The 27,169-nt window shown below is 42.8% G+C and overlaps 1 protein-coding gene across 1 annotated transcript in view; it reads left to right on the top strand.

Annotated features, from left to right (window-relative positions):
* LOC143831866 (uncharacterized) overlaps window positions 1-27,169 on the top strand; it is a 98,715-nt gene that overhangs the window by 14,811 nt on the left and 56,735 nt on the right. The window contains exons 6-14 of the mRNA XM_077325372.1: window positions 2,204-2,313; window positions 4,586-4,708; window positions 5,918-5,994; window positions 7,632-7,849; window positions 10,602-10,767; window positions 14,427-14,633; window positions 14,960-15,121; window positions 23,433-23,513; window positions 26,737-26,899. Coding sequence (XP_077181487.1) covers window positions 2,204-2,313; window positions 4,586-4,708; window positions 5,918-5,994; window positions 7,632-7,849; window positions 10,602-10,767; window positions 14,427-14,633; window positions 14,960-15,121; window positions 23,433-23,513; window positions 26,737-26,899 — 1,307 coding nt within the window. The remainder of the gene's footprint in view (window positions 1-2,203; window positions 2,314-4,585; window positions 4,709-5,917; window positions 5,995-7,631; window positions 7,850-10,601; window positions 10,768-14,426; window positions 14,634-14,959; window positions 15,122-23,432; window positions 23,514-26,736; window positions 26,900-27,169) is intronic.

The raw sequence follows: 27,169 nt of genomic DNA, 5'->3' as shown, positions 1-27,169 counted from the left end.
CGTTTTTTCAATGCATTTCTGCAAGTAGAAATCCAATAGTTTGGCCAAAGGTTCCAGCAAAGACTTTTGTTGGGCTACAATGGGATGAATTTTATGAATGTTGGGTAATAACTATATATGTGGTATGCGAGGAAATTTGTTAATTAAATATTGGGCTTCGGCTTTTGAGATGTAATCTCTAGCTAATGACTCATGCACAACCACTGTAATAATTTTCATTACCTCGTCAATACTGTTAAAACTAATAGGTTTATAATGTTTCTCATTGTTCAATTGCCGCCTCATCTCATTATCATAGTCACAACGGTTCAGAACTGCTACTCCCCTCCCCCCTTATCTGCTGGGTTAATTACAATACTTGGATAACTACGCAGTTCTTGCAGCGCAGCCAATTCTTCTTTGGACGTGTTCAACAGTGCCCATCCTGATTTCTTCTCCATTAAATTGAGATCTCTTAAAACCATCCTCTCAAAAGTAATAATTTCCCGGACCTCAATGCACAGTTGAAATTAGATTTAACATGGAATGTATTTCCCTCAGACCTAACTACTGATTGGGAAAAAACTCTTCATTTGTAAATTCCTAATCAACTTAAATAAATCAATTCTACATTGAAACTCATTGTATTGATATGTCAAAACAAAAGTTAAATCCAAACCTAAAACCTTAATTTCATTATTAGACAGGACTCTTAGACAAATGAAACACTACCTCTTCTTGACGTTCCTGCTGCCTCCCCGAAAATCCAGTTGATACCAGTCTGGTCTCCTTATTTGTCTGGAGGGTCTAAGGCTGGATCTTAGTGGCTGGGGTTCTTCTTTTTGATTTTTGGTTATTTTGAAAACACATCTGTAAACCGCTCCACGGGAGTGGTAAGAATAAAAGGGTAAGGCCTATGTGAGAGGAGAAAGGGGCGGGGCGAGTCCAGGATAAAAACTCGAAGGGGCCAATCGGGAGCCGTGAAGCAGCTCCTGATTGGCCCCTCCGAATGTCAGTCTGGGGCCAATTGGGAGCTGCACAGTGCGCAGCTCCCAGTTGGCCCCTTGGCCCATCCCAGATGCACTGTCCCTGCTCGGGGGGGAGGGAGGAGGCCGGGTGGGGGAGGCTTTAGCACAACCAAAGGAGCAGGCCCGCCACATCGGAGATGTGGCAGGCCTGCTCCTTTGGCCGCCCCGAAGCCAGGGACTCGGGCTGGGAGGGAAAGGCTTCAGGGCGGGAGGAGCCTGCGGAGAAGCCTACGGAGGAGGCTGTGGAGAAGGGACAAGGGCTGGAATCCCAGCTATCTCCCTGACTCGCCAGTCCTGCTTTGGGAGAGACAGCCTGAAGAGTCGGCCTGAGCATCCCTTGCCAAGGACAAGGTAAGATCCTGGGGAGAGCGTGGGGGCATTCATCTGGGGCATTGATTGGTTTCTTGCCACTGATGCAGAGCACATATGATGGGGGGCCAGTGATGAGAAAGTCAGACAAGGATTGGGGGGGAGGAGAGGGGATGCTAGCACCCATTGTATTACCGATACAATGGGCTTTACATCTAGTTTATGAATAAAAGACATTATAAGCTGTTAAGCATTGAATATTTCTTTATCCTGCAGTGACAGGTACTTGGACTGACCCCCTCAACGTGTGACCTATGATTGGCTCTCCCTGCCCTGTCTGCCATGTCACTCATGTCTAAAAACAATACTGGTTAGGAACGCCACAACACTGGCCAGGGGGGAAAGAATGCTGCGTAACTTTCCCCTTAGGGAGACTAGTGGCACTGCAGTTGCACTGTGGCCAGCCTCCACAGGGCAGGCACAGCACAGGATTGCTCTGCCTGAGATGCATCTTTCCAAGCTCTAAACACTGATTGAATTTTTCTTCTCTCTCTCTTCTGCCTGACAGAAGTTTTGACTCAGTGAACTGAGCAGATCACATGGGATATTTAGCCATCTTCCCCTTCGTGCTGCATATCCCTTAACAATTGCCCCGAGGGTTGTAGAGAGCAGAAACTGAAAGGCAGGAGAGAAGCTGGGGAAAGATTCTTGATTCCTTGTAACAGCCTGTGAATTTACATAATTTCAGTAACATATCGTGTAATATTGTATTAGGTATGGTAGATATTTCCCTTTGCCTGAGTATTTTAGCAGCAGATTATGAATATTCAGTTAATCATTTTATGAAAGGGTTTATATTTTAACCTTATTTGCGTTTGGCTTTTTAGCTCAAAGAGAGATGATTTTCCCAAGGTATCAGTTCAACCTGGTGAGAATAGTCACATTCTCTGAGAAATACAACGTTTACTTTATTCTGGCTAGAGATTATGCTATTAAGGTAAAATTATGAACTCTGTTGTTGCTGTCTTTTCTTAAAATGAGGAATAAAACAATTTGCAAATTCTCTCCCAAAAAAATGGTTCAAAGATCTCCCATTTTCTAGTGGCTGAAAGAAGATATGAGACTAAAACTACTGGGATTAACCTCATATTTTACACTGAAGCATGTAGTAAACCCTGGCACCATCTTTTTGAGCAGTGCAGGGAGAATGAAATTCAAAGCAGAGAAACTGTCAGGAAGTGGGTGTCCCCCACTACTTTCTCTCCCCCTCATACTAAACATTGGGTCAGGAATAAATTAAATGGTTCCTCCTCTGTTGGCTTCTTTGCTCTAAATTTGCCTTTTGTAAAGTTGCCACTTTCCACTTTCAAAGCCAAGGATGCATGCACTTGTGTGCAACCTGTGTAATTTAGCAGTTGTCCCTATCTACCAGGGCAGTCCTGTTTGGGAGAGTGATTTATTGTCTCTGTTAATCCCTATTTTGCTCTTTGGAGATATGCCTAAATGTCATCCATATGAATTTATAGCGCTTCCTTTCTTGGGATTTGAGCTCTTTATTCCAGGTGTTTAGAAATTACATCTGAAACATGTGGGTGGAGGGAGAAATGCATGTTGTTTCTTGTTTGTGAACATGTAAATGCACAAAAATGAACCTATAGGTCCTTATGTACTGCAGAACCTATAATTCACACAGAGCAGCTGGTGAGTTTCATTTTGAAATGTTGTGGCTTCTCCCCCCCCCCTTTCTAACTGCTTTTGTAAATAAAATACCAAACACTGCTTGCTCACTTCTGTATCAGGGCAGGACAAGATGTTGCAGAGAAAGTGAGTGTTGGGGGATCAAACACTGATCCTTGTGTAAAAGTGATCCTTGAATGAAAGTGATAGTTTGACAAATACACAGGGAAAGCCCTAGTCTCAACAGCTGACTTGTACTCTCCTAATTAAAAAGAAAGGTTTAAAAAAATAGAAATCAGTTAGCTCATATCTCAGTTCTGGATCCCTCAGAGTTGTTTCACAGTTTGTCTTCAAATGCATGAAATTCATGTATACAAATACTGTATCATTATGAAACATTAACCTTTATCTCTAGAAGGCCTCATATCATACATGACTTTGGTCACAATTGCTCAGTATTAATTTATAGTACCACTAATATATATCATAGAGCCATAAAACTAAATATAATTTTATTAAGGCAATGGCATTAAAACAAATCTTTTTGTCGTGGTGTTAAATCAACTTGAAAGAATACAGATTGTTTAACTGAATAGTTTAAATTTAGTTTTTTAAGGGACAGCTAAACTCTTACGAGCCTCTTGTGGCGCAGAGTGGTAAGGCAGCAGACATGCAGTCTGAAAGCTCTGCCCATGAGGCTGGGAGTTCAATGAGGTTGACTCAGCCTTCCATCCTTCCGAGGTCGGTAAAATGAGTACCCAGCTTGCTGGGGGGTAAACGGTAATGACTGGGGAAGGCACTGGCAAACCACCCCGTATTGAGTCTGCCATGAAAACGCTGGAGGGCATCACCCCAAGGGTCAGACATGACTCGGTGCTTGCACAGGGGATACCTTTACCTTTACCTTTTAAACTCTTTTAGGCTGCCAGTTCCTTATCTTTTGAGCCTGCTTTCTTGCTTTCAGAGATTTTAGTCCAGCAATGGATCTCCATGCTAAGAATGAAGTGTTTGACTTCTTGGTTATTTATCTCACATAAGATTTTAGCCTCACTTAAGATTTTAGTTTCACATAAGATTTAGAGAGGCCTCTCGTCCACATAAGATTTTTGATATATTATGTTGTACACTCTTTGAAAGGCCTCAGTGCAAGAAGGAGGGCAAGTAACACAAAGAGTTGCCAAACTTCAAGTTGCCCCAAGATATTTCCTGGAATTACAACAGACCTTCAGTTGATATAGATCACCTCTCCTGGAGAAAACAGCTGCTTTGACAGGTGGACTCGATGGCATTATACTCTGCTGTGGCACCTCTCCTCCAAACTCTGGCCACCCCAAATCTGGAATTTCCCAGCATGGAGTTATCATGCCTACTTGCATGAATGCCAGGCATACACAAACTGCAGAATCAGGATAGGACAATCCTGGCCGTAGTGGACAAGAAACAGCTTGATTATTGTTATATCTCTTAGACTAGATGAACCAAGTTATCAAGTTTCAGTGTAATTAAGCTATTAAGTGAAAGGGCACTGGGAGTTTGTTGTTGTTATACTATGTAATACATTATATTAGCATAAAAGTTTCTGTTTCTTTCAGGTATACAATAAGAACTATAATGAGATTTGCTCTGTAGTAAATCCAGATTCACGACGGTTAACATTTATAACATTCAACCCAGTGACAGATGAGGTCATCTGTGGAGGAACCAAAGGAGTACAGGCAAGGGATACATGATTTGTTGCAGAAATTATGCAATGTATTTGAAGCTTTGCCATAAGAACATGGAAAAATGAAATCTGTTCTTCTGAACTGTGGCATCACATAGGTTGAATTACGAAAGGAAAGGAATACTATTTTCATTATGCTTTTTTTTGGTGTAAACACTTTGAAAACTGTTATCTCAGTATTCTTATAGGTTTGCCTTCCATGGATGTTGATGAGGCACCCAAAAACTTTCTGCTGTATTTTGGTCTCTGGCCAGTCAGGGAACACGAACGGCATGAGCCAGATACTACAGCAATGATGCACATTTTACAAGAAATGAAAGTCTTGTTCTAGAATCATAGAATCATAGAGTTGGAAGGCACCTCCAGGATCATCTAGTTTAATTCCCTGCACAATGCAGGAACTCACAACTACTTGCCTACCCACAGTGACCCCAATTTAATGCCCAAGTGATCCCCCCGCCCCACCAAAAATCTTCAGAATCCAGCCTGGCATGGAGGAAATTCACCTATCATCCCATAGCGGCAATTAGCAATTCCCTGCGTATGCAAGAGACAAACACTGGCACATCCCTTCCTGCCCACCCACTCATAATCTGCCTAAGTTCATAAAATCAGCATTTCTGTCAGGTGACTATCTAGCCTCTGCTTAAAAACTTCCAAAGAAAGAGAACCGCCACCTCCCAAGGAAGCCTGTTCTGTCCCTTTGCTGTAGGCTCAGATATAAGGGTGGGCCTGACATCCACACAGCACAAAATGGAAATGCAGTTCTTTAGTAGGATTGCTGATGTTCATACCTATTGGGATATAGACAGGGGCAAGAAGCACAGATACAGAAATATGAGTAACACTCACATCTTGTCTTTCAGTTTGATTTGAGAAATTCATCAATCTATACCTTATCTGCCTGCTGGATGAAACTAATCGTGGTCACAGCACCGGGGGCGGGGGGGGGGGGCAGTGATCCTGGTGTGGAGCTGACCATGATTGGTGGTATATTGTGTTCATACACAGGGATTTCTTTGTCTAAACTAATGTTAAGGTTTATAATGGGAAAAGTATAAAGGAAGCAAATCATCTCTTTATGGTGGCCTTTATCCTAAAAAGGATAGAAGCATGAATGCCCAGCAAAAACATTGAGCTTTTCAGCTTAAACTATTCAAGCTTGTTAATAATTTGCTTTTTTCTTTTTTTTGTCTTTTAGCTTTGGAAGTTTAAAGAGAAGAGATTTCCAGATTATTCTAATGCCATACCCATGATCAATTACAGCCTTTTTTTCAGGTACATGAATTATTTATGTGAATTTTGTACTGAACATGTATGCATTCTGTATCTACCTGTTTAGATGGCTGTGATTGCAGCCACATGGTGAGTGTTGTCTGTTTTCCTTTCATTACTGCTCTAAATATCATAGAATCATAGAGTTGGAAGGTGCTATACAGGCCATCTTGTCCAACCCCCTGCTCAGTTCAGAATCAGCCTAAAGTATCTATGATAAGTGATCTGTCCAGCTTCTGCTTGAAGACTGCTGGTGAGGGGGCACTCACCACCTCCTTAGACAGCCACTGATGAACTGCTTTGATTATTAAATCCCCCCTCCCAAAATCAAGTTTAAACACATTACTGCGGCTTCTATCCTCTACTGCCAACAGAAATCATTCTGTGTCCTTCTCCAAGTAACAACTTTAAGGAGAACAATGTCCCTTCTCAACCTCCTCTTCTCTAGGTTCAACATTCCCAAGTCCCTCAGCATTTCCTCATAGGACTTGGTCCCTGGTGCCGGATCATCCACATTGCTTTCCTCCACACTCTCTCAATTTTGTCTGCCATTGTCAAACATTTGTACCAATGAAATTTGCCTTCCCCAACCTCTCCTCAAAGGGGCGGGGGGATTGAGCAGATTTCCCTACCCATATGTGGATGGGAAGTAGGCAGCCCACAGCATTACCTGTCCAGCCAGTCCTTTGGGAGAAGGAGAAGGGAGGAGGCAGCCCCCCTGTGATTTTCCCTGTCCAGCCTGGCCTTTGGGAGATGGGTGGGTTGGGGAAAAGGCAGCCCACCTCCCATGGCATTTCCTGAACAACATGGCCTTTGAGAGATGTGGGTGATGGTTGGGAAGGAGGCAGCCAACCCATGAACTTCCCTGCCCACCCTGGCCTTTGGAAGATGTGCAGATGGATGGGAAGATGGAAGACAGTGGTGAGTTGTGTAGGCACTGTTGAATGGGGGGGCAGGGTTAGGAGGGACACTGGCCCTCCAAAATAGCTGTTTTATCTAAGAGAACAAATGCCTTCTTTCCCTCCTCCCTCCCCTCCCCTCCCCTCTCTTTCTCTTTCTTTCATCCTGTCTCTTTTTCATCCTTTCTCCCTTTTATTTATTTTATCCTTTCATCCTCCCTCCCTCCTTTTTCCTTTTCTCCTTCCTTCCCATCTTTCTCCGTTTTCCCTTTCTTCCTCCTTCCATCCATCCCCTCTCCCTTTCTCTTTCTCCTTTTCTTTTTTTTCTTTCATCCTTCCTTTCTCCTTTTTTCTCTTCCTTTCTCCTTCTTCTCTCCCTTTTCCCTTCTCTCCTCTTTCTTTCTTTCTTTCTTTCTTTCTTTCTTTCTTTCTCTCTCTTTCTCTTTCTCTCTCTCTCTCTCTCTCTCTCTCTCTCCCCCCTTCCTCCCTCCCTCCCTTGCTTTCTCTTTCTCCCTCTCTCTCAATGGATGTCCGTCCTGACGCTCCCTCAGAAACATTTGCCCGTTGTTTGGAAGTTGTGACAGTATAGCTCAGGCAAAGCCAGCTGAAATTCAACCCCTCCAAGACAGAGGCAATATACATGCAAACATTGCTTGCTTATCTTTGTCTAAGATTAATTCATTAGATTCCAAGAGCTTTCACAAAATCAGTGGTAAAGTTTTAGTAATTTTTTTAATGCAGTGCAGAATATCCGTACATGGGGAAAAAATGGTGCACAAATATGGAATTTGATGTCAACATGCAAAGATTCTACTGCTTTTCTGACTGCCACATCTTCTGCTATGACATCAGTGGGAATTGGCTGTTTGAGATACCACATGCACACCAGAGTGCAGTTGTCTGTTGCATCTACTCATCATGCGCTAACATTTTGCTTACTGCCTCCAGAGGCACCGAAAGTAAGTCAACCTGCAGAGAAGCAAATAAGCTAATTGTCATGCCTACTTGCTCATTTTCCTTTTTTATTTTTGCTTTTGAACAGACAAAACAGGCAACAACTTCCCCCTCCCCCTTAAATTGCTGGAATTCTTATTTTCAGTTTTAGTATTAGATCCATAAGGGAAATAAAAATGATACCTGTAATACTGTCATCTCAGGAGTGGGAGGACACCAAAAAATTGGGCAGCCATTAGTCAGTGGCACCTAAAAAAACCATGCCTGCCAACTAGCACTTGAGTCGCTGCAAAGGTCACAGCTGCTTTTCATAATGTTAATAATAAGCCATCACCTCCTCTTATTTACTTTGCTCATCTTTTGTTCCTTTCTGAGAGATTCAACTTTCCCCACATTACCTGAGCTGGGATTAGTGCTCTATTGTTGGACAACAGTGAAGGTGTGTGTGGGGAGGAGGGGTCTCTTCGCTTGCTGGTGCATTCAGCCCCCCATCTCTCCCTCCAATCTTGTCTTGTCCAAAGTCAACTTTGTTGGCTCCTAACTTTTGCAAAACTTCTTGCACACTTGTGCAGATCTTTAGAGTTACACAAAACCTCCTCCAGATAGATGTTGAAAGAAGTAAATAAAGAGGCGTCTTTTGGGGAGAGGCCATGGAGCAAAGCTCGCTCTAGTATTTGTTTCTGTTGTGAGAGGATGATGGGGAAAACCTTGCCAAAATAATTAAATGAAAACAGTGCCTTGCTGAGCTGAGACAGACTGAAATGCTGGATCTCCCTTCAGAAATGCAAACAATGGTAGTTATTTAGGGATGCCAGTCCCCAGGGAGGACCTGGAGATATCCTGGTTTTACAGCTCATCTCCAGGGAACAGAGATCAGTCCCCTTGGAGAAAATGGCTATTTTGGAGGGTGGACTCCACAGCATTACACTCCATTGAGGTCCTTCCTCACCCCAAATTCCACCCACTTCCAGCTCCACCCCCAAGTATTTCTTAACCCAGAGCTGGCAACTCTATAGTTATTCAAATCTGATCCTATGCAGCTATAACAATTCCAGTTCTTTAAATATAGTTATTGTGAGGATCTTCGGTTACTCTTGACAGATAGTCAAAGATTTCTTTATTTAAGTAGGAAAGTACTCATCAAGGCATTGTCAAAACTGGGGCCAAGGATACAGGTCTTCACATATATCCCAAACCCTGTCCCCCCCTCTTGTGGGAGCCCTGGAAAAATGGGGGGGGGGGGACATCAAACAGTCTTAATACTCCAATGATGAATTTGACTCCAAGGGAGGGGGAGCAAAAGGGCTGCTTAGCAGTGAGAAAGAGGGGAGGGGTGGGGGGGAAACGGAAATGCAGGAAGGAACATCAAGTTCAAAAACCACAGCAAAGGAGACAAGCTGCCCCCATCTCCTACACAACCTAGTTACATAAACATCCTAAATAATGGCAGAAACCATAGGATTCTGCCAGTTATAGGAATTGAGTTGTGGGACCCAGACCTCTTCTGCACTGGGTATTTGCCCTGAATCGCTACATGTTTGATGGCAGGGCAAATTCCTGGTTCCACGTCATGTTGTGGTTGGGCGAGGGCCATCCCAGGCCTGGCTTGATTGAGGCCCTCATTTGTGTTCCCTTTTTTGCCCTGGGCATCAGCAGGGCCTATATCAGGCCTGGGCTGTTGGAAAGGGGAGAGTCGGGCTGTCCTGACCTGGCTCTTCCCCATCTATGGCTGCAACTACCTAGAAAATGGGTGAAGCCTAGGAAAAAAAAACGTATAGTTGATGGTCTCCCTGTCTACAACTCATCCAGATGGAGGCCACCTGAATGAATGGTGTAGTCCTTCCCCTCCTTTTTTTTAACTTGGGGCACGAGGTGGCTGGAACCAACTGCTCTATTAGTATTCGATTATTATTTTAATTTGTTTTTTTAATTTAATACTTAATTTTTAAAATATCGATGTACTTTAATTTTAAATTCCCTGTGTTTTTTTTAATTCTTTGTAGCCCGTTCTGAGCCTCTAGGAAACGGAAGGGTAATAAATATAAATATAAATAAATAAATATAACGCTCAAATACTTATCGAACTGTATTTGTTCCAGCATGTGACCATCCATAAGTTGCCTTGGAATTAAGCCAAAATGTCTTCTGACAGTTCTGACATAACAAGGAAAGGAAATGTACAGTTAGAATGGTCTGTTCTTGTCTGTCATGGCTTCAGTTTTGATTTAGTTATTTTAAGTAGCAGGAAGCTGATTAATGGTAATTTTAAAAGGACTATGGGTATGCTACTTTACACGTTTTTCACGGGTCATGATGTATTTTCACTAACTTGTTAACAAGAACATTTAGTACTGAAGGGGCCGTAGATTTATCATATGATCGTATTCATAAGGGGTTTAAAAACACACAAAAATAATAAAACAGACTGCTTCCTTTATATGTGACCCTTCTGAGCTAGCACACAGTTTGGTATTGTGCTTAGTTAAAATAAATAAACATAGGTTTACAAATCATGGCTTGTACTTTATGAGATCCAAAAATAGGGGTCATGAAATAGGATTTTTGTGCTTCTCCCCTCATACTGTAGTCCACTGAGCCCCCTAAAATGTTGCCCCAAGTGGGTTGGTGTGAGCAGCATAAGGTCTGCAGGGGAGCAGGGGAAATCAGCAAGTGGTTTTCTGTCTTCAGAAACAGGATAGAAACTAATATATATAACTGGATATGGCTTTATTAATTTTTTTTTGTTTTTATACCCAGTAAAAGCATGGAATGATCAAGCCTGCTTGGTGCATGTGTTTCAAGGTCATACTAAAGCAGTTACAAAGCTTCTTCTTCACCCAAGCAATACATCTTTATTTATCTCTGGATCTCTAGATGGATCAATCAAACTCTGGTCATTAGATTCAATGCAGCTTTTTTACAGGTAGCTTGAAATAATGCTGTTTGAAAATGTGTACATTTTATTTCCCATAGCTATAAGAATGCTAAAGTACTGTCCTTGATTATAGGGTGGGCTTTTTAAAAATCAACTTCTTCATATATCCCTGGGTAAATTTTAATGTGAGACTTCTGAGGTTTTGGAGAGGCCATTATTGAAAAGGCCAGCTTTGGCAAAGTAGCATCTTGCCAATTACAGACCTTCTTCAAGCCTTCCATTTTTAGACAAGCTGATTAAGTGAAAGGTGGCAGAGCAATTTTGGAGTTCTCTTCATAATTCTTCTGCCACTGAACCTTTCTTTGTCTAGTTTCAGGCCTAGTTTTGGTAGGTGGAGAAAACTTAAAGAGGAAAACAAGGCTTCTATTTACAAGAACTTCTTACCGGTGTAGACGGATAGGGCCAGCAACTAGTCTCTTTTAATTTTTTCTTTCCACAACTGTGAAAGTGTCTGCCATTAATTACTAACATGGACAGTTTTATTACTCCAATGTTTTTGTGAACTACAACTGAACTCAAAAAGAGTGATTTGCTGTTTTAGCAAAGAATTATCATATGGCTCATTTTGTATATTATGACACAGTTTACAGTGATGATAGTTGTTCATTTAGTCTGAGGAAGAGTGCATGCACTTGAAAGCTCACGCATTGAATAAATCTTTGTTGGTCTTAAAGGAGCTATTGGACTCTCTTTTTGTTGTTCTTACCATAAAGGTTTTGTGATTCTTAGAGCCAACCAAAAATGACAAAGGGTCGCTCTAGGGATTAAAGGAAATTTTATGGTAAGGGCCTCCAGTTTTATCATAGTTTCTGGAGATTCCTAGAACTACCCTTTGTCACTTCTGGGTAACTCCAGGAATAATCAAGAACTCCATATGAAGAACTCCCTGTAAGTAAACAAGGCTGTATTTTTTCCCCTGGGGTGCTGTCCCTCCCGCATCCTTTACTAGTCCATAAAACACAATGGTTTGTTGGAGTTACTGAGGCTGGGCCAACACAAATATTAGTCATGTGCAATACACAGAAAAACACAACAGAGAAACAAAAAGTTCACATAATAAAATGGTGGAACAAGAGTTAGAGAAAATATCAGTAAGCTTACAATAAGAATTAGATCAAAGTCAACCCAACAAGGCAGTTTCAGGATTTGGCTGTGTTTTAGTGCCCATGAGATGACATTTTGCTGTTTCTGTAGTCCTCTTGTCGTACACGGGGTGCACATTCATATAATCTGAGCTGGAAAATAGTATTTAGGGAGTATGGTATTAATTCAGCTGGATACTGATTTTGATTTTTTCTAGCTACTGAACTGACTGAACCTGAAAACCCCTGAAAATATTCAGGATATTTTGGGGCCACTGGCATTGGGACTACTGACCAGTGACTGAGATCCCTTTGGGTTGGAGTGAAGTCAGAGCTCAAACTTCACTATGACTTATTCTGAGGCATTTAAAGAGATCTCAGTCCCTTTAAGTGCTTTGGACTTTCAAACATGCTTGAAAGCTTGAAGCATGGACCCACAGTTGCCTAGGAGCCAGCCAATCCCTTCACAGTGTTGGCCGAGTCAAGTGTGGAATTCCAGAGGTAGTTCTCAGCTGCCCCTTGTGAGACCCAGCATGTCCCAATATAATGGGGCCACTGCTAGTCCATGATCAAACTTCCCTTTAATCCATCTAACACAGGGGTAGTCAACCTGTCGTCCTCCAGATGTTCATGAACTACAATTCCCATGAGCCCCTGCCAGCGTTTGTTGGCAGGGGCTCATGGGAATTGTAGTCCATGGACATCTGGAGGACCACAGGTTGACTACCCCTGATCTAACCCACTCTCCCTTTGCTTTTGGTTGTCTTGGATTGCGTCTTGGTCTCTCATTCATTACAGTTTTGGCATTGGGATGGATCCATTTGTTAGGGGGAAGGTTGCGCCACCACAGGCAGGCTGGGGAAGTTGGTGAACGGAGAAAGGCAGGCAGGCCACCTGATGCAGGATCTGTCCCCACGCTGTGGCAGTGCTCCTGCTACTGTGTTCAGTAATTCTATGGCCAATTCTTTCCAAACCTGGTTTGCCTGTCATCTTCAAACTTCACTCCAAGCTTTTTAGAAAAACAGTTGGTTTTTATATCCCACTTTTCACTGCCTGAAGGAGTCTCAAAGTGGCTTACAATCACCTTTCCTTCCTCTCCCACAATAGACACCCTGTGAGATAGGTGGGGCTGAGAGAGCTGTGACGGAATTGCTATGTGAAAACAGCTCTGAGAGGACTGTGACGAGCCCAAGGTCACTCAACTGGCTGCATGTGGAGGAGTGGAGCATCAAACCCAGCTCCCCAGAATAGAGGCCACCGCTTTTAACAACTGCACCAAGCTTCAGAACTATGTGGCTGGGGATGAACTGACACATTCACAGAGCCAAAATAATTGGCACTCTTGTTTATTTACCAAATTGAAACATCAAACCAGTATTGGGATTTGGGGATCTTGGGAAATACTAAGTCCTTCCTTCCTTCCTTCCTTCCTTCCTTCCTTCCTTCCTTCCTTCCTAGTCAGTCCCTGAAAAGAGATTTAATGGCTGGGTAGGCTGGAAAGCAACAAACAATCGAGGAGGAAACAAACTCAACCAGAAAAATACTGAAAATGCTACAAGGGTCAGCTTACAGCAAATAAAATAATATCAGTATAAATGTTCAGTATATGGTATTCACAATAGTCAAATTTAACATGTAGGGCTTAAATATCAGACTGCATTAAGAGTCAGCACAAGCTTTTCATAATACAAAGTCGATGAACATGTCAAATAATCAATGCAATGCATTTCAGCCTCAAGGTTCTTCCTCAGTGGTCAGTAATACAGAAAATAATAAACATCAATCCTTACCAAGTGTTGATGTAAGATTATAAAGCAGGCTGGGGTTAAATTCATATGGTAACTGCACTCACATAAATTTTCACTGATTTATCAAGTTACAATAATTATCAGTAATGGCTGAGAACAGTTACAGAAACTGTGCCTGAGGGCTTTTATAATTTAGAAATTATTATATATTTCCTCCATTTAGAGTTCTGTAAGTAAAATATGCCAAACTGACTAATGCAGCCAGTACCAAACTATGTTTATTGACAATAGAGTTTTTGCAACAACATTTGAATATAATTCTGAAAGAGTGTGACTATGTTGCACTTCAAATACTTTGGCCACCTCATGAGAAGGAAGGACTCCCTGGAGAAGAGCCTAATGCTGGGAGCGATCGAGGGCAAAAGAAGAAGGGGACAACAGAGAATGAGGTGGCTGGATGGAGTCACTGAAGCAGTCGGTGCAAGCTTAAATGGACTCCAGGGAATGGTAGAGGACAGGAAGGCCTGGAGGATCATTGTCCATGGGGTCGCGATGGGTCGGACACGACTTTGCACCTAACAGCAACAACAACAATGCTGCAATATTCATTCCGTACACGTTGGATAATGCATTTTCAATGTGCTTCTGCAGCTGAATTTTTCTGTGCTTCTAAATGTACTTCTGTGCTTCTAAAGTGCATTGAAAGTATACTATCCAATATATACAGAATGAAGGCTGGTTTCTTCTGTAGTTAAAATGCACAGCTGATTACTTCTTTTATTCACTTTTGGCCTGAATTCCTCTCTTTTATATCCAGCTTATCAATATTCCAAGAAGGAATACTTTGGATTGGCACCGTCCACGATAACTGGCTCTATTGCTCTAGTGCCCGAACCATTCATTTATATGATCTGAACTCATTCACCAGTTTTTGGGCTCATATCAACGGTCGGATAAATAACCTCCAAATCTCTAGAGCTGGCGGGAAGTCCAGCAGGGTAATTGCTATGGGTATCGACAACAGGTATGTGGTATTATTAATAAAAATAGTAAACATCCCCTACCCCCATTAGTACTGTGAAACAAAACTTAAAGCACCTTATCTCTATAATATGAACAAGCTTTCTGTGGGAAACATAATGCTTTGGGACACACAATGCCTATGACCTTCCCTAGCTAAATATCTCAGTATTATAATATCTGAATGACAATATTCTTCAACAAAATAGAAGGCAAACTCCTAAACAGTGATTGTTAAATACATAGATGGGATCTTAGCATGATAATAAAGTTGACCAATACTGGATATTATTGACCAATAGTAGGTATTATTTCTGTTTCTTTTCAAAGTTTAAGAATATTCTCTCTTCATGGTGGAACAAAATTGTGCACTATCCTGCCACCCCCTTTTCCCTCTGGACTGCAGCCAGTTTTAAGCTTCACCTACAACAGAAATAGTGGAACTGTTTACCTACTTCTGACTCCCTGGGATATATGGGTCTATACAGCAAGGTAATAAATGATGGCATTTTCATAGTAATAATAAAAATAACATAAATCTATATTTTAAAAGAAAAAATGTATGGGGGATTTGGATTAGAGAGCCCACAGTCATGCAGATATAAAAAGTAGATAGCAAATATGACTTCTGCATGTAGCTTCCCTAATGCATGTAGCTACCCTAATGCATGGTTGGTCAAGCATAATCCACAGAGGATAGCAAGGGTTTCCTTTATTTGACTGGAGTACATGATTGGCAGAATTTTATAGAAGATTCAGTCAAATGGGGGAGGTGGTAGAGAAAGGCAATGCATTTAAGATATACATTTAGATCTGAAATGCAACAGGTTCATTGGATATTATCTTCAACTGGCATAATAAAAATATTTTTACAAATTTGCACAAAACAGTCTTCTTTTGTATAGTAGGAGACTGGCTGTGCCTTAGCATGAACTACAAATGACTCAGAATGTGAAAAAAGCACTGATAAATATCTATCCATGCAGTGAGACATCATGTTGACATTAAAGAGCCAATTAAACTCTTCCTCTGTTGGCCGTTGATGTTGTTTGAAGCTTAATGGCAATTTATGCTTCAGTATTTGCACCTAAGAATTATATTTTAGAGAAACAGAGACAAAAATGTGAGATATTAAAATGACTGTCATTTTAATGCAGTGACTTCTGCCAGGGTTGCAGAGTTTAGAGGACGCTGCCTAAGAATCCTGGGTGTAGCCTTTCAGAAATACCCAGCCCAAGGAATTAATTCTGCCTTGAGCAGAATACAGAGATCTGAATGCATGCTCAATCTTGCCATCAATATTTATATCACAGTAGAAATTTGGAAGACTAATCTCATGGCAAACATAATGGGCAAAAGCCAATGCTGAAGAAAATGTAACAGTAAATATAGGTGCATTTGAACAAGGTTACTGGGTGTAGTAGCCAATCAAATAAGGATGGTTACATCCTTATTTCAATGAGTTGTTGCTAAGTACTGGCTTGATGCAACCTGATTGAACTCTATTAGCTTTAATCACTGTGGCTACCACATCTGGACCGTTGGTCAGTCTAGAACCATGCAATCTACCCTGCAACTCACTTGAAATTTTTATGAGATGAGAATCACCATTCAGTTCAGTGTTTGGGGAAGCGCTGCATGCACATCCTTTCTGCAGAGGTCAAAGAGAGTATCTTTTTATTTTAATTAATATGGAAACCCTTTGAGTGGAGGATGTCTGTGTGTTGAGAGCTCAGCACGCGTTGAGACCTCTCAAGGGGCTGTTGGACTGGATCAACTGTCTTATCCTTATTATATATGTCGTGCATTTTTTGCTGTCCAAAGAAATCAATTAGTTGTCAAGCGACGAGTTTTGTTTCTTATCTCAGTAAGACAAACTGTTTACCTTGTTCCATTATCCTCTCTGAAGGGAAACTTATTGTGATAATCACTACAGACAAATAATATTATACAAAAGATAAAACAAACAAGAAGGGAAATATAGGCATGCCATATGTTTACAAGCGTTCCTTAATGCAGATGTACATAGCTACAGAGATGAATGCTCATTTTGTTCTATGAATTTTGTTGTGATAATGTCAGAGAACCTCTTCCTTGGCTACTACTCCTTATGGCCTTTTGAATGAGGTTTCAAAACTCACTTATCTGGGGAGGCTTGAGGATGCTGACTAGACTGTATTATCATTGTATGTAATCCTGAAACCAGGTCAAGAGCGTGGATCAAAAAACTCACATACCGGGCCCAGAGAGACAGGGGGGAGGGATTTCTCTACAACCCGGGGTGGGGGGTAGAAAATATAGGCTGTTTCCACACAGCAAGGATTCTCTGTTTTGCTTTCATCATCGTTCTAAATGCAAAGACCTGTTAGTTGACATTAGGGGGCTTTTCGCACCGGGATCTTTGTAGCAAATTGGTTGCTGAATGAAAAATCGCCATTTAAAATAGTGGAATTCGTCGTTATGCATACCTGCCTTTGTAGTGGAATCCAGTTGCGTTTTGTAGCGTTTCCCACAGGCTTCCGGTCTCGGCAAAAATCGCTAGAAAGGAAGCGCTCTTGCCAAGCTCGTCCCGCCCCTGGCCGTCAAGCAGCCAATGGGCAGCCGTTAGCATGCTCCCAAACAGCCCCTTTCCCTTTTAGAAAGTTTAAAAAAAAACAAAAACAGACCCATTGCAATGAATCTGTGTTGATTCGTTGCAACGGAGAGACCCATCCAGCTGCCTGGTGTGTTTGAGCTGTCATTTATTCGTTGCCACGCTCCCTCCGAGTGAAACCCCCCCCCTCTCACGGGCCCGATTTTCGGCTGAATGAATGTGTAAAAAATAAAGGGAAAATACATCAGCAAACGGGCTTCTCATGTTTGTGCTTAGTGACTGAAGGGGAGGGACTGAAGCCGGGGAAGCCTCTAAACAGAGGCTCGCTGGTGCGTTTATCCCCGCTCGCTCGGAGAAAAAAAAATGGCGATCGCTTCACCGGAAGATCAGAGGAGAGAACCAGGGGGAGGGACTTTGTAGAAACCGCAACAATGTTAATGCACAGGTCTTTTTCGCTAGTGTTGCAGATTGGTTGCAGGAGTGTATCGCTTTCCGGAGGGTGAATCCACTTTTGGGGATTTCCCTGAAAGCGCTACAAGGAAGCGCTTTTTGCAGATCGTTTTCAGGTGTGTGGCAGATTGTCAACAACGTTGTGCATAACGGCAAATCAGTAGCGTTTTCAATTGGCAACCATTGTGCGATTTTGAAGGCGTGCGAAAAGCCCCTAGGACTTCCACAAGGGAGATTTTCTGCATACATACAATTCTGCATACTTTCCTCCTTTTTTTTAAACTTTGATCCTGTAGCACCAATTTAATGGTTCTTGGGACTTTGGTTATCAGTGACACCAACACAATTTACCACATTTTTGTTTTTCTTAATGCAGCTAATATAGAACAATATTGAGCATGTATGAGCCTCTTGTGGCGCAGAGTGGTAAGGCAGCCGTCTGACAGCTTTGCCCATAAGGCTGGGAGTTCAATCCCAGCAGCCGGCTCAAGGTTGACTCAGCCTTCCATCCTTCCGAGGTCGGTAAAATGAGTACCCAGCTTGCTGGGGGGTAAACGGTAATGACTGGGGAAGGCACTGGCAAACCACCCCGTATTGAGTCTGCCAAGAAAACGCTAGAGGGCGTCACCCCAAGGGTCAGACATGACTCGGTGCTTGCACAGGGGATACCTTTACCTTTACCTTTATTGAGCATGTAAATGCTATGACTCAATGTGATGTGCCATCTCACACTGATTTCCTTTACTTGTCTCACCTAGCTATATAAGATAGGGTCAGTATCAGTATTATTTATTTGTATATAGCAATTGGCCATTATTACAAAATATGTAAGACAAGTTTAGAAGAAATAAAATAGAATAAAACCATAGAAGACATAAAATCTAAAACCATCTGTAAACCGCTCCTGCGGAGCAATAGTAATAAAATGCTAAGGGCAATGTGGGAAGAGAAAGGGCGGGCCCTGTCCGCGATAAAAACCCGGAGGGCCCAATCAGGAACCGCGATGCGGCTCCTGATTGGGCCCTCCGAGTGTCAATCCAGGGCCAAGCGGCCAACGGCTCCCCATGGGCTGCTTGGCCCGGCCTCACCTAGGCCAGCTGGGGAGTCACTGCTCAGAAGAAGCCTTCCCCAATGGTAAGTCCACCGGCCGGCTTTCCCTTGCCCTCGGGAAAGGAGCAGGGATGCCGTGTTGATGACTCCGTGTCCCTGCTTCTTTCTCGCCCCGGGTCGCTTTACGCTGCGGGTGGGGGAGCCGCGGTAGGCGGGGGCCTGCTCCCATGCCCAGGAACAGTCTGCGACGCAGTGAGGCTGTCCCCAGGACCGGGAGAAGGCCGCCGCCCACCCGCCCAACAGTCTGCGATGCGGTGAGGCTTTTCCTGTGGCCAGGAGAAGGCCACAGGTCGTGGGCGGGTGGGAGGGTGGGTGGGGGCCTTCTCCCAGACTCGGGACGCGGCGAGGAGGTCATGGGTGGGTAGGCGGGTGGGTGGCGGCCTCCTCCCAGCTCCGGGGACAGCCTCGCCGCATCACAGACGCGGCCAGGCTATTCCTGGGCCTGCCTTACGGCTCTGCCCACTGGCGCCTGCTGTATTTTTCTTATAGCTTGATTAAATTCTAATACGACTATTAGGCAACATGTAAGAGTGCAAAATATGGTGTTAAGGGCCTGCCTTAAGAATGGAATCATTGGCCCTTAATTTTCTTGCAGCCAAAGCGAATAATGAGGTTTTATATGTAACATCGTCAACATCTTTCCCACATATAATGTCTTTGGTAAGGGCTTAGAGGAGGAGATGGTCTCATGACTTAAGTGCCACTCAGCAGTTAACACCCACTCAGGGCAGCTGTCCACCCCCTGAGTGCGTCCTCCTCCAACCAGCTTGCCTGTCCAGTGGCCAGCCAGTTGCCTTCCATCCCCCACCCCTGACTACCCCCTCCTCCTTCCACTTTCCTCTGAGGCTTGGAGGCTAGAGATTCCTGCTGCGTGAGACCTGCCCCTGCCGGTGAGTTCCATAGCAGCTGCCTGCAGCCTTTCCAGGTCTTGGAGGGAGGGGGAAGCCATCCACAGAGTCCCCCCCCCCAATCTAGTGCCCATTGTATTCCTGAATGCAATGGGCTTGGCTCATAGTAGTCAGATGAAAGGTAAATTATCTTTTCAGCGACAGAATGGAGGTTAGAAACACATAAGATCTCATCAAGGAATTTGACGCTGAGTTGAGCATTTCTTTTACTTGGGGCATGGCAAAATCAGTGCACAGGATAGTTTGAAATCACTAAGCAGTCAATTCCCACCTCACTCCAACCATTTCTAGCAGCTTCTGTCCCCCTTCCTTTCCAGCGGATCTGAGTAAAAATGATCTGCACCTTTCCCCCTTGTGACTATACAAAGAAAAGGGCTGAACACATTTTAAAAAAATGAAGATTGGTAATTCCAAGAAACTGATATTTCAGTACTTGAACTGTCTTCAAAATAGCACAACAGCACTTCCCATTTTCTTTTAAAAGTCTGCACAGCAGGAAAACATTGACTGCAAGGGTCTGACTGCAAAAAAAAAAATGACACGGATATGAGTGGAATCATTGCAGGTAAAAATGCACACCATTCCTCACAGATGGCACAATAGTTTTCTTGGATAGCAGGAGAGTATAATTGCCACTTGACATTGATTGAAATCTCAAAAAGAAAGTGATTCAGGTTGGAAGCCAAGACTGAGAAACATATCCATGTGGAAGCAGCCAAAGACCTCAGAACACTTTCCTGGGAGTGATCCCGCTGAGTAGCCTGAGTAGGTTTTTGAACAGACCAATTTAAGATTGCTCTCTGGATTTATTACATTTACAAAATGCTACTATAGCCTTTTCCTCAGCACTCAGCACCCTTCCTGGCCTTTTGTTGTGACCTGTCTACTCTTGCCAAAAAAGGCATTTCCTCAAACAATATGCTCAGTGAATTGCAACATTTCAATTTAGATGTTAGATTTAGTGCTTTATAGATGTTATCCGCCCCTAATCCTAAATGATTCATTTGGATTAATTCTTGAGAGATTTTATCTCTGATGATTGGGCAAGGTCAGCAGCTGACCTACTGAACTTTTGAAGTCCTTATGAGATCAGATTGTAGTTTTTATCATTTAGCACTCCAAAGTTTTCATATATTTGGGGCTTCTCGATGGAAGTCACTGTTTTCTTATTTATTAAAATATTTTGGACCCAAAGTTTCTCCCAGAGGCATTTACAGCTTCACAGAATCACATTCTTTCTCAGCCTAGCATCACACAAAGGATCATGCTTCTTTTCCATAGTCCAGCAGCTATTTGTGACCCAGGGGAAGTTGATTTCCTTTGACACAGAACTAGGGTTGCCAGCTCTAGGTTGGGAAATACCTGGAGATTTTTGGGGGGAGGAGAGAGAGACTTCAGTGGGGTCTTCAGTGTGTTCATAGCAGCCATGTTCTCCAGGGGAAATGATCTCTGTCTCCTGGAGATGGGCTGTAATCTCAGGAGATCTTCAGCCACCACCTGGAGGTAGGCAACTACCTGGAACTCATGTGTGGCAATAGCCATGCCATTTTGTGGGCTATAGTGAGTATAGCAAAGGGGGTATAAAAAGGCTCCTTTCTTCTTTTTCCATTATTGGAGTTCCTCAACTGTCAGCATCATCTACTGACAGATTGTTGGGTCCATTACAAAGTCGTCGTGAGGATAAAATGGAAGAGGAGGGAACCCTGTATACTTCTCAGTGTGATAGGTATTAAGAGGTTGTATGTCTGGTTGGACTAACTTGCTGTGATCAGTTTCCTGGTTGCAAACTCTTTTAGGCCTTTAAAGGCCCATGGAGTTGAACTGGAAGCTGGAGGTTTAAGTTTGTTAATCCTCATCTAGCTCATAACTGTCTTTTGATACTTGTTTAATGAACTCATTGCCTGTCTGCATCCTAAAAAAACAAGGGTAGAATTAGGTAGCAACAGTATTCTGGTGACACTTGAATCCAAATCTTCTGAATCTTACCTCACCCTGAATTAAGTAATATGGTTGATGGCAAGGTAAAGCCAATATACATCATCCACAGAAACATATACCCCCTGTCCATTTTCTTGTGCAGGTCTTCAGCTTTTTCAGTACCAAATTCAAGTCCAAAACCAGTTTGATAATGATAGCAATAAGAGTAAGCAATAGCCTTGTCTAAACGGTGCCTGCATTTGCTGTCCTGGGGAGTACATTGGGGATAAGCACATTTTGCTGGGCAGAGGGCAGTCATATGGTTGGGACAGAGTGAAGCTTGGCCTCACAGTGGCCTGGAAGCCAGCCAGTCCCTTCACAGGGTTGGCCAGGTCAGGGGTGGGATTCCAGAGGTAGTCCTCAGCTGCCCCTTGTGAGACCCAGCATGCCCCAATATAACGGGGCCACTGCCAGTCCATGACCAAACTTCCCTTTAATCCATCTAACCCACTCTCCATTTGCTTTTGGTTAGATTCAGGAAGAGTGCTTGCACTCGAAAGCTCATGCCTTGAATAAATCTTTGTTGGTCTTAAAGGTGCTACTGGACTCTGATTTTATTTTGCTTTTGGTTGTTTTGGATTGCATGCCGGTCTTTTGTTCATTACAGTTTTGGCTTTGGGACAAATCGTTTTGTGGGGCGGGGGCTGTGCCTCAGCAGGCAAGCTGGAGGAGTTGGTGAACATCAAGTGGCAGGCTGGTCACCTGCTGCAGGATCTGAACCCAGACTGCAGTGATGCTCCTGCTGTTGTGTCCAATAATTCTGTGGCCAGTTCTCAAACCTGGTTGTGTGTTATCTTCTTCTTTGCTCTCTGCCCTGACTTCCCCCTGGGCCCACAATTAGTAGCTCTGAAAACAGCCAGCAAAACCAACATATCAACATTCTTGGTTCAGAAATCTCCACAGGATCTTTGAGTTATAGCACTGCTTCACACAAGTTTTAATACAAATATGGAAAACCTACAGGTGCACTTCTCCCTATCTTGATGGAGCAGGAGCAAAATACAATTTAAATTCACTTCAGAAAGTGCTTGCTCCAGCCCTTCCTCATCCCATTAAAGAAAACAATGATAATTCATACATCGGATGATATCAGGTCTGACTCATGGAAGTTTATCTGTTCTACATAATATATTTCTGGTAACAGCTTGGAAGAGGAGCGTGTCTCATGTCTTAAGTGCCACTCAGCACGTAACACCCACTCAGGGCAGCTGTCCTGCCCCTGAGTGTGTCCTCCTCCAGCTGGCTTCCCTGTTTGTCCAGTGGCCAGTCAATCACTTTCGTCCCCCTCCCCTGACCACCCCCTCCTCCTTCCATTTCCCTCTGAGGCTTGGAGGCTGCAGATCCCTGCTGCATGAGAGCTGCCCCTGGTGGTGAGTCCCTTAACAGCTGCCTGCAGCCTTTCCATGTCCTGGGGGGAGGGGGAGGCCGTCCCTATTCTTCCACCCCACCCTTCCAATCTTGTTCCTGAATGCAATGAGCTTGGCCCCTAGTACTGGAATAAATCTTGGGCCTTAAAGGTGCTACTTGACCCCTTTGAAGTGGAAAAAGAACTCAACCAATCAGTTTTTAAAATGTATCTGTTTTTATGATTGATCTTGGGGCTTTGGCTGTAACACCAGTTTGGCTTTCTTCAAACATTGCAGATTTTACAATTTTAGAACAGTGCAGTACATTCAGCAGATTCTTTCATAGAGAAGAGCTAACATGGTTATGTATGAAGATTCTGATCTGGCTCTTTCACATCTAAAATATATTCTGATTCCAGGACAGACCCTGCATGTAGAGCAGCTGTGTGGACGACTGAAGAACTACAGCAACATTTGCACAGAAAACACCCTTTAGCTTCGTGAGTTCACTTGTCCTGCTTTGTAGGTTTTGCTGTTGCCCAGGGGACTGTTCAGCATTCTGGTCCAGTCTGTACTGAGAGAATCCTTAAATCTGTTCCGTTCACATATTTGCTTATCTTGTTAACAGGTTACAGTAATTTCAGATCACTGCATTTTGAATGTAACAGATCGGGTCCCTTGTCAGCAAAGAGTGATGTTTTAGAGAGGGTAGGAAAACCAGAGACCACTTGTATTTAAGAAAATTTTGCATGAAGAGTATTTCTAATATGATATCCAGCTCCTCTGTGCTGGTAGGACTGCAGAGCCTGGAGGTCAGGATGGAGCATTCACTTCATTGCTGGGTTAGATCCTAAGCATACCTCTAGGAATTAGACAGAGTCACAATCTGTCCAAAGAGAAAAGAGATTCACAGTTTGATGAAACTTGATGACAAAATGGCAAAGGTAATTGGAATCTGGATTTTAAATGTCAAAGCTTTATGCAAGTGATGCCATTGATTTTTCTCCAGTAGTTCTAAGGTGGGGCAGTCATGACACGTGGGAAGTGCATGCTGTTGGCTGTTGGCAGATGAAATGCAAAAGTGCTTTTGAGTTTTCAGACTTGCAAGTGCGCATTGCTCATTATTCTCATGGCCCAGCCTTTGAAAAAGATAGGTCATACTTAATTATGTTAATTTATTCTCACATTACCTAGAAGTATGAACTGATTACTTCCATTCCATGACATGGTATCTGAGACAGTGTGCATGCACACGAAAGCCTTGACTTACACTCTGTTGGTCTTAAAGGTACCCCTGAATTCTAAATTTGTTCTGCTGCAGTAATCAAGCATAAAGAGAACTGATAAAAGATTGCCTAAGCACGGTACCTGCTAGCAACAAATGTCAGTCTCCAGAGGTAGGGAGCCTATGCCCAGAACTCAGTAGCACATGGTATCTGGACATCAGCAAGACCAAGAAAAACACGGACTGTTTAGAGCTCCGAGCAATCCAGCTGGCACACCATTCCTTTCAGATCCTGGTTCTGGGCAAATGCATGTTGATTTTCATAGGCAACAAGGGATATTTCCAATGCCAGAGCAGAGCCAAATCTCAGACTCAGATCTTGAACTCCATACAAGGAGGTAATGGAGACATGGCACCACAATATTTTCAGTGCATATGGGCAGGCAGAACATGACAAAAGTGACTTCTGCCATCATATAATCTCACAAATCTTTCACCAAATAGGATTTATAACTCTACTGGAATATTTTTATGACATTGTGCAGAGAGAAGAGAGTAGACCCCAAGGGTATTTGGATGTGGTTGGGAGTTCCTTCAGGAGAGACTCGATAAAAGGCTCAGCATCAACACCTTAAGAAGTAAAGTGGTGGAACTTTGTGGTATCTTAGGTGACAAGGATAGACGGGTAGCCCAACATAGCATGTTAGTGTGTTCCTAAGGAGGTGTCACTCAACAACATATTCTGATTTTATGAACTTAGGCAGATTGTGAGAGGATGGGCAGGAAGGCATGTGCTAGTGTTTGTCTCTTGTGGCCTTTCCTTGCATACCCAAGGAATTGCTAATTGCTGTTGTTGGATGGTAGGTGAATTTCTTCCAGGCCAGGCTGGATTCTGGAGATTTTTGGTGGTGGGAAGGATCATTTGGGCATGAAATTGGGGTCACAGTAGGTAGGCAGATAGTTGTGAATTCCTGCATTGTGCAGGGGGTCATACTTGATGACTCTGGAGGTACCTTCCAACTCTTAAGATTCTGTGATTCTGTGAATACACTTACTCTTCCTAGATTCAACCATGTGGACTCTACTCTCAGTCTAATGGCTGGAAACCACATTCTTAGTAGAGATTAATCTGCCCATCAGATTTTAGAACTTGTCTGTTCAGGACAAACTTGTGTTTCAACAGACTCTGCATTTATATCAAAAATCAATATGTTGTTCCACAGGTCAGAAGAACTGGTGTTGCCCTCCTTCTGCCCCTAAACTTTCCACCAAAAAGAAGAAGCTATGGCACAAGTTATATATTTTATATTCCCAGGACTTCAAGAAATCAGAGGCACGACATCAGCCATGGGTGCTAGGCTGTGTCAGTCAGGAACAGTATTTATAAGGCTTATCAAGTAAAGAGGGAAGTGCCTCTGGAGAGTGTCATGGTGCAGTCTATAAAGAGAGACAGTGTTGCAGTCTACAGGTCTGTCCATGTCTTCAAGCTTTAAGGTGCTGCCCACCTGGAAGGCCATGAAGTCATCTGTCAAACATTGAATGAGAAACATGCACTCTTGCCAGTGCTGCTTTGGAAAGGAGAGTATTCCATAAGCCTGTGACAGATCAGCAGTGTATTCCTAAGTAGAGTCAACACCCTTCTTAGCATCTGAGGGTTTTTGAATTAAGTGTAGAGGGAACCAGATGGTTGTTTTTTGTGCGTGGCTCATTCGGTTCAAGTTCTGCTTTTCTCCATACATAATAAGGGGTGTTCTAGTTTCACATCTAATTGGAGATTAGGAGTGGTGGTTTTGAAGGTTCAATCTGAGTGGTTCATGGGAAACCCTTCCCCTTGGTGCTTCATCAGCAAAAGGCCTTGCCTGTTATAAAAGGAAGTACTTCTCATATGTCAAGACCTATACTCCAGAATCCCTGGTAATGGAAATTCATAAGTGACAATTATTGTGTTTTGTTAGCTTTGGGAAAATAATCAAGTAAAATAAGTAATGAAAACAATAGTTTGAATAAGTTGATATCTCAGAGCAGTTTGTGAACTTATCCAAAGCACACAGTTCCCCCATCCCATGGAAAGACAGATAAAATAATTTTGGCCCAGATATTGTTAAAAAACATAAGAACACAAGAATTAATCATATACCTTGGATAGCCCTGACCTGCTTACATACTTTTCTGGAAGATTCCAAGGAGCTTACAATTTACTGTGGAGGGGGGGGGGGGGACATTGTTGGACAGTTTTATTAGTAGCCATTTATGCCCCCTCTTATGTATATATCCACAAACGGCATGTTGCTACAATTTGTATAGAATATTTTTAATATATAATGTTTTAAAATATATATATATAATATTGACTGTTAAATACTTTTCTCTATGTTGAATTTTACTTTTTAAAGAATTGCTCAGAATCTCAGTATAAAATTGTAAATTCCTGGGCACATATGTAACTGGCTTGCATCCAGCACATGAACCCGCTTACTTGGAGCAATTTGCTTTCCTAGATGTGTTCAGAAGAACGAATATTTTCAACATACTCGGAAAAGAAATTTTAGGACTTCAGTGAGATGTGAATGCCTTTGCAGCTTATCCTCACCTTTGTGCAACACAACTGATGAAGGACTGGTGTTTGCGGATAATCAGGAATTTCTGGTTCTTGGTATGCAGGTAAAATTTTATATAGATATGAATCTAATTAAATTAATCACCTAAATATTTGCTTGATATTATCAGTTATTTGACAGTCATATAGCATACCCAAGCATGTTTTGTGGTTGTTAATAGAAATCCTGACTTCTGCTAATATTAATTGATGAAGCACTAAAACCACTACCTTCCTCTGGGTCCCCAAGCCTCTCTCCCATGTAAATTATCACCTAATCTGTCCAACCCTAGGGCCATCAGTATGCTACAGTTGAATTACTGTTCACTACTGTT

The sequence above is a fragment of the Paroedura picta genome, chromosome 3 (genome assembly GCF_049243985.1).
Source record: "Paroedura picta isolate Pp20150507F chromosome 3, Ppicta_v3.0, whole genome shotgun sequence".
In the NCBI taxonomy this organism is placed as follows: domain Eukaryota; kingdom Metazoa; phylum Chordata; class Lepidosauria; order Squamata; family Gekkonidae; genus Paroedura; species Paroedura picta.
Note: the sequence above shows the minus strand (reverse complement) of the source record. Positions and strands in the feature narration are given on the sequence as shown.